A 16,218-nucleotide genomic window follows, 5' to 3' on the forward strand; every position below is an offset into this window, starting at 1 on the left:
ATACTTTGAGGTGGGGGCTCTTCCACCATCTTCAATCTCTTCTGGGGTTGATGTGACTCCTCTCCCACTTTCTGGGATATCCGCCTTCACACAGCCCACAGGGACTCTTTGCAGAAGGCGCCCCCTAGTGGAACCTAGGCGAATGACATCCCAATACACACACGCACGCGCACTGGCACCTGCAGTGGAGACGCGCTTTCACCTTGAATCTAGTCGGAGGGGAGAGCTCTGTCGCTTTAACCCTTTAGGCTCTCGATAGCCTTCAGCTAGACATTGGCAACCGGGGGAGAAAAAGGAAGAAGCACGCCCAGAGAGAGAAGCGGGAGGGAGGCTCGCGGGAAGGGGGGAGCAAAGAGGACGAGCTTCGTTGCAGCGCCTCGATCTTCTGATTTTAAAGAAATGCTTGGATTGCACCCCGCTTTATTATTTATTTTATTTTATGAAAAATCAGTTTGCAACGTTGGTTTCCACGATCTACTGCGAGGGCTGACATCACGCTTCAGCCGAAACATCCGGCCTTTCCATTGCTGCGTTTCCGCCTTGGAAGTTTGACTTTGCGAATTGCAAAATTCTAAAAATTCCAGAATTCGGCATGGATTGACTTCGCCGCGGCATTTTACGACCCTTTTCTCCTCCTCCTCCCTCGAGTTCTCTCTCTTTTTTTAGTCGTGTTTTTAAATCTACTCGTAGGCCGCTTTCAGCCATTCCGACAGTCAAAGAAGGGTGCAAAACAACCCGCTTCTTCTTCTTCTTATATCAACATTTCTGCAGGCTTTCTGCCCGCGATGCTTGCTTTGAAACGCTTCGGGCCATTTTGAGCCGTTTTGGAGAAGCTGGGGCAAGTCTGGAAGGGGAATCATAGAATTGTAATTTTGGAAGGGTCCCCTTAGGGTCATCTAGTCCAACCCCTGGCAATGCAGGCATCTTTTGCCCCCCGTGGGGCTTGAACCCACAACCCTGAGATCAAGAGCTCCCTGCTCTACTGACCGCGCTATCCAGCGCAGCTACCCTTGCTTCAGTCATCGCCATCCAAACAAACGATTGCGTAGTAGTTGCCGCTTCATTCTCGTGCGAATGGAGAACCTCGAGGCCATCGTGCTGGTGATCCTCGCCACGCACAACCTGGTGCGCCTCCACCTGCACCGGGGCGGCGTGGCTGCCCGCGCTCGGCGGACGATGCGCCGCGTGATGGCCAACCACGTCTCGCTCCTGCACCAGCTGCTGCCCGACGCGTGTCCGGACAGCGAGGCGCGCTTGGTGGCCGAGGAGCTCCACGCCGGGCCGCACCGCTTCTGGTCGCGCCAGGTCAGCCAGGACTGGTGGGAGCGCGTGGTGCTGGAGACGTGGCAGCCCAGCCAGTGGCTGCAGGGCTTCCGCATGACCAAGGACACCTTCCTGGCGCTTTGTGAGGAGCTGCGGCCGGAGCTGCAGCGCCAGACCACCACCATGCGCGCGCCGCTGAGCGTGGAGAAGCGCGTGGGCATCGCCCTCTGGAAGCTGGCCACCACCGAGTGCTACCGCTCCGTGGCCGGGCACTTCGGGGTGGGGCGCTCCACCGTCGGGGAGGTCTTCATCGAGGTGTGCCTGGCCATCGAGAAGCTGCTCTTCAGGAAGGTGGTGGCCCTCGAGGACCCCAAAGAGGTGCTGGTATTTTATTATTTTTATGTACTTGCATATTTTTTCTTTGTTACTACCGTACTACTACTATTGCTACTTTTGTCTGTTTGTTTATTTATTGGGGTGTGTGTGTGTGAGAGAGAGAGAGAGAGAGAGAATAATATTTTATTAAATTTTCTGTTTTACAATTTAAAATACTCATGTTACACCCTTAAGATAATCAATGACTTTCCTTCTTCTCTTTCCATGGTTCACTTTAAGTATCATAAATCCCTGCATGTTTTACAAAAACTATACCATTCAGTATTCCATTATTGCACCTATCAAAACTTAATTTACACTGTTGAATTTATCTTAATGCTGCCAGCATACACAATAATTTCCCATATATTCACAATACACAATAATTTCCCATATATTCAATAAACGCTTTCCAGTCTTCTTTAAATGTATGTTCTTCTTGTTCTCTTTATTTATTTATTGTTGTGTTGACCTTTCTTTCGTTCTTTATACTATTCCTTTTCTTTTCTGTTTTAGAAATTTTTTATTAGTTTTACATAAAGTTAGAATCATAGAGTTGGAAGAGACCAGAAGGGCCATCCAGTCCAACCCCCTGCCAAGCAGGAAACACCATCAAAGCATTCCCGACAGATGGCTGTCAAGCCTCTGCTTAAAGACCTCCAAAGAAGGAGACTCCACCACACTCCTTGGTAGCAAATTCCACTGCTGAACAGCTCTTACTGTCAGGAAGTTCTTCCTAATGTTTAGGTGGAATCTTCTTTCTTGTAGTTTGAATCCATTGCTCCGTGTCCGCTTCTCTGGAGCAGCAGAAAACAACCTTTCACCCTCCTCTATATGACATCCTTTTATATATTTGAACATGGCTATCATATCACCCCTTAACCTTCTATTCTCCAGAGAACAGTAACTACAGTATAACCATTAAAAAAAAGGTTCTTTCGAACCTTCAGACCTCCTTCCCTCCCTCTATGGGTACCATTCTAAATATTTTTTTATTTTTATTTTTTCCTGCATCTTTCACCGTTATCCCTCTATTACATAATCACAGTAACCAAAGTTCATTTCACTTTACAAGTGTCATTGTATTCCTGCCAATGATTTCAACTGTCTACAGTTGTCTTTCAAGTATATTAAAAAGTTATTCCAATCTTTTAAGAATACTTGGTCTTCCTGGTTTCTGATCTTTCCCGCCAGTCTTGCCATTTCTGCATATTCCATCAGCTTGGTCTGCCACTCTTCTCTGGTCTGTACTTCTCTTTCTTTCCATCTCTGGGCTAGAAGCTGCCGTCGTTGCATACATAAATAGTCTTTTATTTTATTTTGGTAGTTCCTCACCTATTATAGAGAAAAGCCTCTGGTTTTTTAACAAAAGTTTTCTTTAACATTTTCTTTAACTCATTATATATCATTTCCCAGGAAGCTTTTACCACCCCACATGACCACCACTGAGCTGTATAGAACCAGCTCAAATCTGTACTGAAAATGTAAACGGAAAGAGAGTATCTACTAAATATTCCTTTTTTGGGACTGGCTGATTGATTGATTGATTATATTTCTATGCCAGTTTTCATACAGATGACTCCCAAAGCAACCTGATGCCCACTAGATGTTTAAGACTCCAAGTCCCATCATTCCAACTGGGGCTGATGGGAGCTGTAGTACAAAACACCTGGCTAGCACCTGTTTAAGGAAGCCTGGCCTGGATGATGGTGGGACGATCGGCTTTCTAATTCTTCAATCTTTTTGTTTTGAAAGGTCATGGCAGGATTTGAGGAAATGGGGTTTCCCAGCTGTGTGGGGGTCATGGACAGGACCCACATCCCCATCATCTGCACTGTCCGAAAGGGGACCAACATCAGCCAAAAGGGGTTCTTCCCTATGTCAATGCAAGGCACGGTGGACCACAAGGGCCGTTTCATTGACATCGAACTCAGCTGGTGCGGAAAAGATAAGGATGCCTCCTTCTTCCGAAACCTAGCCCTGTGTGAGGCGATGGACCAAGGGTCGTTCGTACCTGGGACTCATTCCATGACCATTGGCAACGTGGAGATCCCCCCGCTCATCTTGGGCGACGCGTCCTATCCCTTGAAGAAGTGGCTTATGAAGCCCTTCACTGGCAACCTCAGCCCCCGCCAAGAACATTTCAACTCCCGCCTGAGTGACTGCAAGAAGGTGGCCGAAGAGGCCTTTGGGCGGCTGAAGGGACGGTGGAGGTGCCTGGCCACCCGCTTGGAGGTGGCCGAAGAGAACATTATCCCCGTGGTGGTGGGGTCCGTCGTGCTCCATAATATTTGCGAGAATCGTGGGCATGCTTTGGTGGATGGGCCTTGGGCCCAAGATGGCGTGTGGGACCAGGCCCCTGAGGGACACTTGAGGCTCCCAACGTCCCCAGAGGATGCACGGGATGGAAGCCTGGTGAGGGAAGCTCTGGCAAGCTACTTCATGAGCGATTCCTAACTCCTCATGGAGCCCTTGGATTAAAAAAAAACACCAAGGTTTCAAAATGCACACTTCAGTTCAATTCAAAGCACTCTTTGAAGCTGGGGATCTACCACAGAAAGCTCTGGTAAACTGTCTTCCGAAGCCCTGTTGTGAGATGACTTTTGCCACTACGCCATGTGATGTTTCTGATCAGGTCCTGAGGTAAAATTACCTCATAACACAGCCTATATGGTGAAGTGGCACTCCATGTCTGTGGTCACCACAAGAAACAGTTTTGCGAATCCACTTTTTGTGTCTCTGTTGGCAAAGCTATGACTTTTATGCAAGCCACTACTCTTGCCCTGTTTTTGTTTTTATTGCTGTCATTTTTATGGTCGTAACCTGCTGTGAAACTTTGGGGAATGGCAGTTCATAAGTATTTTTAAAAATAAACAGTAGGAACATTTTTAAAGGATTCCTAGCTCCATTATTTGCCAATGTGTAATGAAGCAGTGGGGAGAGGGCTATTTTATGGGAGAATCATCGAGTTGGAAGAGACCACTAGGGCCATCCAGTCCAACCCCCTGCCAAGCAGGAAACACCATCAAAGCATTCCTGACAGATGGCTGTCAAGCCTCTGCTTAAAGACCTTCAAAGAAGGAGACTCCACCACACTCCTTGGCAGCAAATTCCACTGTTGAACAGCTCTTACTGTCAGGAAGTTCTTCCTAATGTTTAGGTGGAATCTTCTTTCTTGTAGCTTGAATCCATTGCTCCGTGTCCGTTTCTCTGGAGCAGCAGAAAACAACCTTTCACCCTCTTCTATATGACATCCTTTTACATATTTGAAGTAAGCAGGAGTGCTTAATCCCTTTCCCTTCCTCCACCACCACTTTTCTAAGGGACCATTTCTTGTTTCCCCCCCACTTTACCAGCAAGCCCACCTAGGAACACCTACCTGGGGGAAAGTACCCTGGGTGAGGTGGTGTTTTGAGCAGGTGTGGGGAACCTTTCACCCTCCAGATGTTGCTGAACTACAGTTGCCCTTGTCATTGGCCGCACTTGCCGGGGCTGATGGGAGTTGTAGTTCAGCAACACCTGGAAGGCAAAGGTTTCCCACACCTGATTGAACACTGCTGTGGAGAAAAAGAGGCAGGTGGGAAGTGTTATGTATGCCTCCAATCCTCCCTGGGAAGACTTAGACATGGGGTTGGCAGCCCTGCTTTTGCTGCTGAACATGTAGTTCCTGAATTTGGAGACGGGGCACAAATGAGGTTGTAGGGTTGCCAGACTCAATAGAGGACAGGACTTTTGTGCCTTTAATTGCCCTGCTCTCTTTTGAGTCTGGAAACCTTAAAGAGAAACCAGCAGACCCTTTGCTTGGAAATTAAACAAAGGGTCTGCTGGCTTCTCTTTAAGGTTTCCAGACTCAAAAGAGAGCAGGGCAATTAAAGGCACAAAAGTCCTGTCCTCTATTGAGTCTGGCAACCCTAGGAGGTTGCTAAATCTGAGAATTGGATTTGCTCAGGTGTTCCTCATATCTAGGTAATGTTACCAAGGGAGAACACACCCTGAGGTAATAGAATGTGTACATACTACTCCTCCACAAAAAGGTATATACTGTATATTCCGGCGTATAAGACGACCCCCAAGTTTTCGAGTTAAAATATAGAGTTTGGGATATACTTGCAATATAAGAAATACGACCCGGCGTATAAGACGACCCCTGACTTTTGAGACAATTTTCCTGGGTTAAAAAGTAGTCTTATACGCAGGAATAGTATTTAAAATATACATAGAAGCCTGAAGCAATCTTAACATTACAAAATAATTTTTCTACCATCATAAAATACACACAGACACAAATATATTGCAACCACATTTATTTATTTATTTTGTTCACATTAACAGCATGATTCTCTGTAGGTTTACTCAGAAGTCCCAGTGTTCCCTAAGTAATTATACATTGGATCGCAATACATTGGATTTTTCCCAGGAGTGAATACAAGATGTGGAGCGGCTCACTTTCATTTCTCGCCCTCCCAGCTGGAGCCAGAGCTCTGATTCCTTGGTCTGCTCCAGAGAAAAGGTGGGGCTCAGCATCCCCAAATATAGAAATTTATTAGTGTGCTGAAATGCTAACCCAGGCACCCCCAAACTGCGGCCCTCCAGATGTTTTGGACTACAATTCATCTTCCCTGACCACTGGTCCTGTTAGCTAGGGATCATGGGAGTTGTAGGCCAAAACATCTGGAGGGCCGCAGTTTAGAGATGCCTGTGCTAACCACTTTGAATAGATGGTTATCTGAGGGCAAAACAGGAGAGGACATCTGTGCAGAAGGAAATGAGCTCCACACAACCAAAGCTTTGGGCAAAGAGGTGTGTCATGCCATGATGGTGGCGTGGCTCCCCTGTAATAAAACAACAGAAACACTTTACCCCCTCCTTCGTTTTCTTGCTGTCTCTCCTATAAAGCATATGATTGTTTGTGGTTTTTATTTCCTTTTATTTACTTCCATATCTCAGGCTACAGACTCGTGGAAATAATAGTAAGCTGGTTACATGAAAACGCAAAATCTGTAGAAAATTGCACCCACACCGTATATTTAAAGCACATTTTACGCACATGGTTCTCCCCCCAAAAAATCCTAGGCGCTGTAGATTACCCATCACAGAGCTACAATTCCCAGCACCCTTAACAAACTACAGACCCAAGGATTCTTCAGGGCACTGAAACCTCAGGGGCATCTCTGGTCCTGCCATGTGAGGAACAGAGAAGCTGCTGTGTTGCTTTCTAGCTGTGGTTGGTCTGCATTGCCCATTAGTTTCAGCTAGCCCAATGGGCATGGATGTTGCTAAGTGAAGTCCTCCTTGAGGGTACCAGGTCCCCAGCCTTCAAGTCAGGGTGTTTGTGTCTCAGCAAGAGAACAGCTTGCCTTTACTGCATTGCAGTGGACGCAACTTGAACCCAGTGCGCTGTAATAGTTCGAGCCCTAACATGGAGTCCTCACACACCCCTGGTTCCTACCAAAGCCTCGTGCCCCTCTGCACTTTTGTATTTTGCTTTAAAAAATAATCAGTAATAAACAGGGTGGGGGGGGGAGTTGCTTGGTTTGGGAGGGGGTTGCCTGTTTTGTCCAGGGGGCGAGTAGTACCTGTTGTTGTTGTTTTTTTTAATGTGTTTTATTTGTGTCAAGTGTGCAGGTGTTCTGCCTGTTGCATTATTTGTTTACAGCATTTATTTCGGCAACGCAAAGGCTCTTCGAGAGCAGCTTGCAAAAATCAGTACTTGCCATCTGAAAAGGCACGGCACACGAGGAAGAAGAACTGGGAGGGAGAAGGGAGGAAACAAGCTCAAAGACAAGTCTGCAGTGGGTCTGGCTGTATTGCCTTGCCTTTGACCCTGCATTGCAGAGGGGAGATCATTGCAAAGAGCAGGTGCCCATCTTGAAGAAGGCGTGTTTCCATGTTGCCGCAAGATGGAATTCTGCAGGTTGTAGCACATCTATCGGGGCGACCTCCAAATAGCTTACTTGACTAATGAGTTCTGTGTGGGGCTGCCCCTTAGTAGCTTTCTTCAAAAGCGGCAGTTAGGCAGCAAAGGGGGATGTTCTGGCGGGCACATACAATGCCTGATCTGAAATAACTCCAAGGGGTGCCAGCTTGTGACTAAGCCAGGTTAAAGGTTATGTTATTTGTGTATATGGAGCCCTAAACAACTTGGGACCAAGTTACAGTATGTGGCTTTGCATGCAGAACGTCCCAGGTTCAATCCCCCACACCTCCAACAAGGACTGAGGGAGATCCCAAAACTTGGGGAGCTGCTGCCAGTCAGTGTAGACAATACTGAGCTAGGTGGACCAATGGGAAGACTTGGAATAATATTGCAGCTTCCTATGTATGTGAGAAACCTGCCTGCATGAATCTGGCAAGTAGAAAGTAGATAGAGAAAAGTTTTCCTCCCTCTCTCCTAATACTAGAACTTGAAGGTTATCCAGGGAAGAAAATACTTCAAGCAGTGCCTAGTTAAACTGTGGAACTCCCTGCCACGGGAGGCCGCGACAACCGCCAATTGGGATGACTTGAAAAGAGGATTAGACAAATTCACTGCACAGTCCGACGCAGTAAATGTTTCTGAATACCAGTTACAGTATTGTACTAGGAACCATAGGAGGGGAGAAGGCTCTTGTGCTGGGATCCTGCTTTTTGGGGGGGGGGTTCCACAGAGATCTGGCTCATGGGTGTAGCTAGGATTTTTTTGGGGGGGAGGCCTTTGTGGGGGGGGCAGAACCTCAGTTTGCTATGTATTTTTATTCATTTTTATTGATGGCGGGGGAAGCTGCCCCTCCCTGCCCTCCCTTGGCTACGCCCATGATCTGGACGGACCTTCTGAGAACAGGATACTGGCCTAGATGTGCCGTTGGCCTGATCCAGCAGGCTCCCCGATGTCCTTCTGCTTTTAATCTGTCCACTTTTATATACAGGTGAAACTCGGAAAATTTGAATATCGTCGAAAAGTGCATTTATTTCAGTAATGCAACTTAAAAGGTGAAACCAATACATGAGATAGATGCATGACATGCAAAGCAAGATATGTCAAGCCTTTATTTGTTGTAATTGTAATTATTTGTCGTTAGGCGGGTCAATTATAAATGGAATGTAATTAATGAAATGTAATAGCGATGTTTATTTTTGTATTATTGTAACTATTTGTTTTATTACTGTGGAATTTCCAAAAGAAAGCATTTGTAAAAATTAAAAGAAAAATAATAAATAATAAATTGCATTACTGAGATAAATGCACTTTTCGACGATATTCAAATTTTCCGAGTTTCACCTGTATAACACGCAAGTTGCCTTTTCCAAAAACCAACAACAAAATGAAATACAAGGAAAGGGTTAAATGAATCGAGTTCTGCTTGGCAGAGAGGCACACGAATTTGAGAAGGGCAGATGTGAAGAAGGCAGCCGCTTTGTGTTCCCTTCTCCTCCTTTCTTGGGAGACTGGCTTTTGGGGTGCACGCACACGCCTTTTGAAATGTGGGAGGCCCCCAAGACATCACCAGCAGCTGTGATGCAAAGACGGCCAGGAGAGGGTGAGTTTCAGGCAAAGCCCCTAGTTTCAGAGGAAGAGCAGGAGAAGCAGAAATAGCTGGAGAGAGAGAAGCAGCAATGTTGCAAGCAGGGAAACCGAGAGCCTGCGCTGGGGTTGCCAACTTACAGCCTCTCTTCTGTGCCTTTTTGACCGCAGCCTTTGATTGGTAGACCTGAGCTGTTGATACCTCTGTGCCATGGCTTGCATCCCTTGCATCCCTTTTTAGGGAAGCTTTTCATCAAAGCATTCCTGACAGATGGCTGTCAAGCCTCTGCTTAAAGACCTCCAAAGAAGGAGACTCCACCACACTCCTTGGCAGCAAATTCCATTTTAAAAAAAATGTTTAACAGATTATTGTATTTTAATATTTTGTTGCAAGCTGCCCAGAGTAGCAGGGGAAACCCAGCCAGATGGGTGGGGTATAAATAAAAAAATATTATTATTATTAATATTGTTGTTGTTTGTTGTTGTTGTTGTTCTTGTTGTTATTGCTCGCCTTTGCAGATTCATGCAGCTGTTAATGGCACAAGGGTGGGGTAGGTTTCTTTTTCCCTTGGCCAGCCTCACATACTCTGTGTTTTCCTATCATTTTTGGATTCTGTTCTAACTTCCATTGAAAATTATGTCCAGCGTCTGCAGCAATGGGGCCTCTGAATACCACTTTTCAGTGCTGTTCTCCAGCCAGATAATGTGTATAAAATTGCATGTACTGGGGTAAACTGTGCAAAGTAATGCATATTTTTGTGATTGCTTTGCAAAATTGTTGGGGGGAAATGGTGGTGCATATAAAGAGGAATTTGCAGAAATTAAAGAACAAATTGTGTGGAGAAATGAATTTAAGATTGAGGAAATTAGAATCTAAAATCGAGAAACCAGGTTAGACCTGGTTTCCGTTTGTTTTTTTTAATAAATTGCAGACCTACTGACATTGCGCTGGATGTTTTTCCAGTTTCGTGTGCAAAGCAAGGAAGCATGCCTAGAGTAAAAACAGAAAAGGTGGACCCAGCAGAGTTCAGACCAGGGGAGTCCCTGCAGAGGGACCTTCACATCATCCAGGTGGAGACCAGTGGAGAGCTTTCTGGGGAAGCAGCCACACACAAAATTAAGCAGGAGCCAGATGGAGGGCTGCAACAGTGCTGGGAAGCTCTGCGGGGTAAGTTCCCAAAGGATGTGGCCGCCGCTTGGCCAGGATGGGACAATCCGCTGCCACCACGGCCTCACTTGGGGAAGATCCCTAAGGATTTTAAATATTCCATAAAGGGATTTGCAGACGCCAAATGGTGGACTTGTGAAGAGTGGAGGGTCCAAACGTTGCCGGGTGTTAATGGAGAATCCCATGAGGTTGACCGGAGCCAGGATCTTTCTGGGAACCTAGCAGAGGGGGGCATTCCAACTGGCTTGGAGGCCCAGCGCTTGCGTTTCCGGCGCTTCTCCTATTGGGAGGCTGAGGGGCCCCAGGAGGCACTTGGACATCTCCAGGAACTTTGCTGTCAGTGGCTGGAGCCGGAGAGACACACCAAGGAGCAGATCCTGGAGAAGGTGATCCTGGAGCAGTTCCTGATGATCCTTCCGGAGGAAATGCAGAGCTGGGTCAAGGAACGCGGGCCAGAGACCAGCAAGCAGGCGGTAGCTCTGGCAGAGGATTTCCTCCTGAGGTTGAAGTGGTCTGAGAACCACAAAGAGCAGGTGAGCAAACTGCTTCATCCTGAGGGTCACAACTTTCTCAGAAATTAGGTGATGGTAAAGGCACCCCTGACCGTAAGGTCCTGTCGTGGACGACTCTGGGGTTGCGGCGCTCATCTCGCTCTATAGGCCGAGGGAGCCGGCATTTGTCCTGAGACAGCTTCTGGGTCATGTGGCCAGCATGACTAAGCCACTTCTGGCGAACCAGAGCAGCGCACGGAAACGCCGTTTACATTCCCGCTGGAGTGGTAGCTATTTATCTACTTGCACTTTGACGTGCTTTCAAACTGCTAGGTTGGCAGGAGCAGGGACCGAGCAACAGGAGCTCACCCCGCCGCGGGGATTCGAATCGCCGACCTTCTGATCAGCAAGCCCTAGGCTCTGTGGTTTAACCCACAGTGCCACCCCCGTCCTCTCACAAATCAGCCCTTAACAAAAAAGCAATACAATCTGCATTTGTGTGTGTGTGTGTGTATCAGTCTTTTAGTGTGGTGGCACCTACACATTGGAACTGCAGTATTGATATCCAGCAGACACCTTCGTTCTATTATTTTCTGCACCTGCTAGAAACATTTTTGTTTAGACAGACCTTCCCAGATATCTAGGAAAGCGTATGTGTTTCGAGTTTATTGTTGGTTTTTCATTTTTTGAACATTTTACTTGTTTTTACTAATAATGTTATTGTTCTTTTTTGTTTTTGTTATACTGCTTTGAGGTTTTTTTGCTTAAACACACACACACACACACACACACACACACACACACACACCAAGAACATATGAAATAAGTAAATAAAAAGAATGAAAATATATTATTCACTGTCCTTCATTTCAGACACCATGTGGGCAGCATCTGTCAGAGACTGTCATGTTGAAGCTTTCCATGGAGGCTGTAGAAGAAGGTGATGGAGAGACCATTGTCCCAGGCAAGTATTTACTGAGCATCCGAGGTACTTGTGGTAGCACATTCCTCCTGTGTGAAGTTCTGAGTGCACCTAAAGTCCACAGTCCCGATTTGGAAACCGACATAGGGTATGAGGTCAAGATTCCTGCCTCCCCCTTAAAAAAATATGTTTTCCTCGGTTGGATCTGAATGAGGCAGTAGAAAGACTATACCACTTCAGAGTTGTTGATGTGGAATCCTGTTTTTAAACACTTTTCTTCCTAACAAAGTCTTAAAAGAGCTACACTGGTTGACCGTTATTTTCCAGGCCCACTTCAAGGTGTCAACTTTTAAAGCCCTAAATCAGGCTTCCTCAACCTTGGCCCTCCAGATGTTTTTGGCCTACAACTCCCGTGATCCCTAGCTAGCAGGACCAGTGGTCAGGGATGATGGGAATTGTAGTCTCAAAACATCTGAAAGGCCGAGGTTGAGGAAGCCTGTCCTAAATGTTTTGGGATCCAAATATTTGCAAGAAGGCTTTCTTCCATATTTACCTCCCTGTATGTATTATAGTCAGGACTTTTTTTCAGTTGGAACTCAGTTCTGACATCTCCTCAGTTGGGTGCCATTGCAATTATAAGAGAACAAGGAGACATTAATGGTGAGTTCTGGCACCTCAAACAGCACTGATCATAGTGAATACCACTCATATTTGTCTGCACATTTTTTGTCCCTAGCCTCGGATGAATATCCAGATTACAGAAACTTCCACTCCCTTTTCCATTTTAGATGGAATTATCTGACACCCCTGATGAAATGTATAGGATTGTTTGTGATTTTTGTTGACATCTATGTTCTTGTTTAAACGAGTGGTCTACTTGTTCTGTTCATTATGATGCATAGATCAGTTCTTACTCCACTTTGTGTCCTTCGTGTGACCGATTTAACAGGTGTCTTGTTTCCTTCCAGCTGTCGACTGGCAAGTGAAGGTGAAAGAGGAGCCCAAGGATGAAGAGACTCTTCTGCCAGAAGTACCCAAGAAGGGAGATGTCCCCACTGCATCATGGGAAAACACTTCCCTTTCCCCAAGTCCCCAGGATCCTGAAATGGAACTGATGCCCAGAGGTTTGCAGGTTGAAGAAAATCACATAGAAAACCATCCATGGAAGACAGCAGAACTATCCTTTCTCTGTGAGGGTGCTCACACAGGCTCACACAAGAGGGCCTTCCAGGACGGACTGCTCCGGCGTAAAAGAAAGAAGGCGGGTGTGGATGGCGGGAAGAACTTGTTCCCGAGCTCTGACGTCCTCAAGAAGCAGAGACTGCCGACCACAGAAAAGGCATATAAATCCTCGGAATGGGGCAAGAGCCTCAAGTTGAGGCTGCACCTCAATATGCCTGAGAGGAAATGCATGGGAGGGAAACCCTCCATCTGGTCGGACTTTGGGAAAAGGTTCCCTCAGCCTTACGATGCTCCTCAGCCCCGGGAAATCCAGGCAAGGGCGAACCAACACGTATGTTCGGAGTGTGGGAGGACCTTCAGCAGGCAATCCCACCTCCTCATACACCAGCGCATGCACACAGGAGAGAAACCATATACGTGCTCGGAGTGTGGGAAGAGCTTCAGCTACAGCTCGGTCCTTACAGAACACGAGAGAATCCACACAGGGGAGAAGCCCTATGAGTGCTCGGACTGTGGGCAGACCTTCAGTCGCAGGTCATACCTCATTCAGCACGAGAGAACCCATACGGGGGTGAAGCCCTACGAATGCTCCGAGTGCCAGAAATGTTTCACGCGGCGCAGCGGCCTTCTTCGTCATCAGAAGCTGCACGTGGAAAGGAAGCCAAGCTGAAGCCATGTCTTTATAAGAATCTTTCATTTCCTTTAACTATGCATTAAAGATAATATTGTTGAGTGTTCTGGATGGCCACAGGAGAATTGGATGAATAAATATTAACTGTAGGTTGTGCAGGGTTGTTGTTTTTATTGTTTGGGGGGGGGGGATGTCTTCTAAAAGAATGTAAGAATCGTCTTGCTAGATCAGTTTATTTATTTCCAGTGCTTCCTACAAAGAGTGCAGAGCAGCCACACAGGGTTTCCTCGGACGCACGCCAGGGACGCTGCTCCAGGTACGAGCAGGTTGCTTCGCCTCTGGCAGCAGACAATGCATTCCTTGGAGGATAGATTTGGTTTGAGTCCAGGCTGGCAGATGCCTTCCTCTGCCTTTTACCTCCCAAGTAGCAAAGACAGCATAGCTAGCCAAAAGTCAATGCTGCAGATCAACAGTGTGATGCAGCAGCTTAAAAAGCCAATGCAATTCTGAGCTGCATCAATAGGAGTATAGCATCTAGATCAAGGGAAGTAATAGTACCACTGTATTCTGCTCTGGTCAGACCTCACCTGGAGTACTGTGTCCAGTTCTGGGCCCCACAGTTCAAGAAGGATACTGATAAACTGGAACGTGTCCAGAGGAGGGCAACCAAAATGGTCAAAGGCCTGGAAACGATGCCTTATGAGGAACGGCTTAGGGAGCTGGGTATGTTTAGCCTGGAGAAGAGAAGGTTAAGGGGTGATATGATAGCCATGTTCAAATATATAAAAGGATGTCACATAGAAGAGGGTGAAAAGTTGTTTTCTGCTGCTCCAGAGAAGCGGACACAGAGCAATGGATTCAAGCTACAAGAAAGAAGATTCCACCTAAACATTAGGAAGAACTTCCTGACAGTAAGAGCTGTTCGGCAGTGGAACTTGCTGCCAAGGAGTGTGGTGGAGTCTCCTTCTTTGGAGGTCTTTAAGCGGAGGCTTGACAGCCATCTGTCAGGAATGCTTTGATGGTGTTTGGCATGGGGTTGGACTGGATGGCCCTTGTGGTCTCTTCCAACTCTATGATTCTAAATGTTGATGATGGCGAGATTCAAATTCAGATGTGCAAGGAACAATGGATTAGCCGCTCTTCACCTTCACCATGCAAACCCCTGACCTTAGGTAGGCTCAGACCACTTTATTTCTGGTTAGGAGCCAGACATGCTCACTGATTGTGCCGCAGAGAGCTGAGTGGTTCCCCACCACCACCACCAGCCTCCCTTGACCTGAAGTTTATCTGCTGGAGCTGAATAGATGAAAATCACCAGGCCACTTTCCTGCCATCCAGCAGAGTGGCACAGCGGGAGCGTGCTGGGCCCCTAACCCAGAGGTCGATGGATCAAAACCATCCTCTCCTAGGTGCCAATGGCATTTTGCTTTTCCGTTAGACATCACTCAAAATAAAACGGTGAGAGGCATTTGCTTCCTGCTACTGGCTGGAATGCTTTGTGTTAAACAGTTCCAGATTCCGCAGTCCTGTGTTCTCTTCCAGCAACAGACTTAGAGCTAACTGCCTTCTCTCCAGTGATGGTTCTGGGGAAGTCCTCAGTCTCTGCAGTGCCTCATTAGAGCAACTCCATGCAGCATCTTTGCAACAGAAAGTGTGAATGGTATAGAGCAGGCATGTCCAACAGGTAGATCATGATCTATTGGTACATCACTGGATGTCTGTGGCCAGATCACTGGCTCTCCCCAAAGAAGCTCAATAACTTTGGCTCCTCTAAAAAAAACCTTAGACCCCCGAAACCCCAAAACAGGGCTTTCCTTCCTTAAAAAAAACTCAACAACTTTGACTTGAACCCCTAAAAAACGGGGGCAGATCACTGCCAGTTTTTAACTCTGTGAATAGATCGCAGTCTCTTGGGAGTTGGCCACCCCTGGTATAGAGGCATTTTGTGAGTTGCCAATCTTGTAGAACCTGTCTTCCAGTTCTACACTTTATTCTGACTCTTACCTTTTCCAGGGGTCAAGACAGCAGAGCTAAGTAAAAGTTTCCATCCTGAAATCCTGCATCCCATGGGGAAAAGGGCCGAGGAGGGTGGGATTCGAACCCACGCGTGCAGAGCACAATGGATCCATCGCCTTCACCACTCGGCCACCTCGTCCATGAATCCTGGCCGCAGCCGTCCCTGGGTGGGCTCGAACCACCATCCTTCTGGTTAACAGCCAGACGCGCTAACCCATTGCGCCACAGAGACCTGGGCAGCTTTCCTCAGCCTCCTTTTGTCTGAGGTTTTGGGGATGGAGGTGTTCATAAGACAGGCGAGCAGAGCTGGGAAATGACACTGAGCTGCCTGAAATAGCCTCTCACCACCAGCAGGTGCTTTTAACTTGTCAGTGAGAAATGATGAGCCAGTACTCCTCCAGACCCTCCAACTCTTCTCTATTTTCCAAGGACATCCATGATTTAGAGAAGCCATCCCAGTTTCTGATTTGATCCCAGAATGTCCTGGTTTTCCTTAGGATGTTCCTATTTTCAATGGAGAAATGTTGGAGGGTATGGAGTTATCCAACCCCCGAGCCGTCTGAAGGCAATCCTGTATAAAGAAGTTTTTTTATTTTAAAAAAAGTTTTATGTTTTATTATGTTTTTATTTATGTTGGAAGCTGGCCAGACTGGCTGGGGCAACCCAAAC

The 16,218-nt window shown here is 46.9% G+C and overlaps 2 protein-coding genes and 1 non-coding gene across 3 annotated transcripts; 2 read left to right on the plus strand and 1 right to left on the minus strand.

Moving 5' to 3' along the window:
* The first annotated feature begins 272 nt into the window (after positions 1 to 272).
* LOC118081312 (uncharacterized) lies at positions 273 to 4,525 on the plus strand. The gene is made up of 2 exons (XM_035107779.3): positions 273 to 1,641; positions 3,394 to 4,525. Exons 1-2 carry the CDS (start codon positions 1,075 to 1,077, stop codon positions 4,093 to 4,095), a joined length of 1,269 nt encoding a protein of 422 aa, XP_034963670.1. The 5' UTR covers positions 273 to 1,074; the 3' UTR covers positions 4,096 to 4,525.
* Positions 4,526 to 8,817: 4,292 nt separating this feature from the next.
* On the plus strand, positions 8,818 to 13,687 carry LOC118081228 (uncharacterized). The gene is made up of 4 exons (XM_035107586.3): positions 8,818 to 9,155; positions 10,104 to 10,840; positions 11,672 to 11,762; positions 12,689 to 13,687. Exons 1-4 carry the CDS (start codon positions 8,963 to 8,965, stop codon positions 13,570 to 13,572), a joined length of 1,905 nt encoding a protein of 634 aa, XP_034963477.2. The 5' UTR covers positions 8,818 to 8,962; the 3' UTR covers positions 13,573 to 13,687.
* Positions 13,688 to 15,707: 2,020 nt separating this feature from the next.
* On the minus strand, positions 15,708 to 15,781 carry TRNAN-GUU (transfer RNA asparagine (anticodon GUU)). The gene has a single exon. It is a non-coding gene; the product is annotated as a tRNA-Asn (tRNA).
* Positions 15,782 to 16,218: the final 437 nt, after the last annotated feature.

Source organism: Zootoca vivipara, chromosome 2 (genome assembly GCF_965207765.1).
Source record: "Zootoca vivipara chromosome 2, rZooViv2.hap1.1, whole genome shotgun sequence".
Taxonomy (NCBI): Eukaryota; Metazoa; Chordata; class Lepidosauria; order Squamata; family Lacertidae; genus Zootoca; species Zootoca vivipara.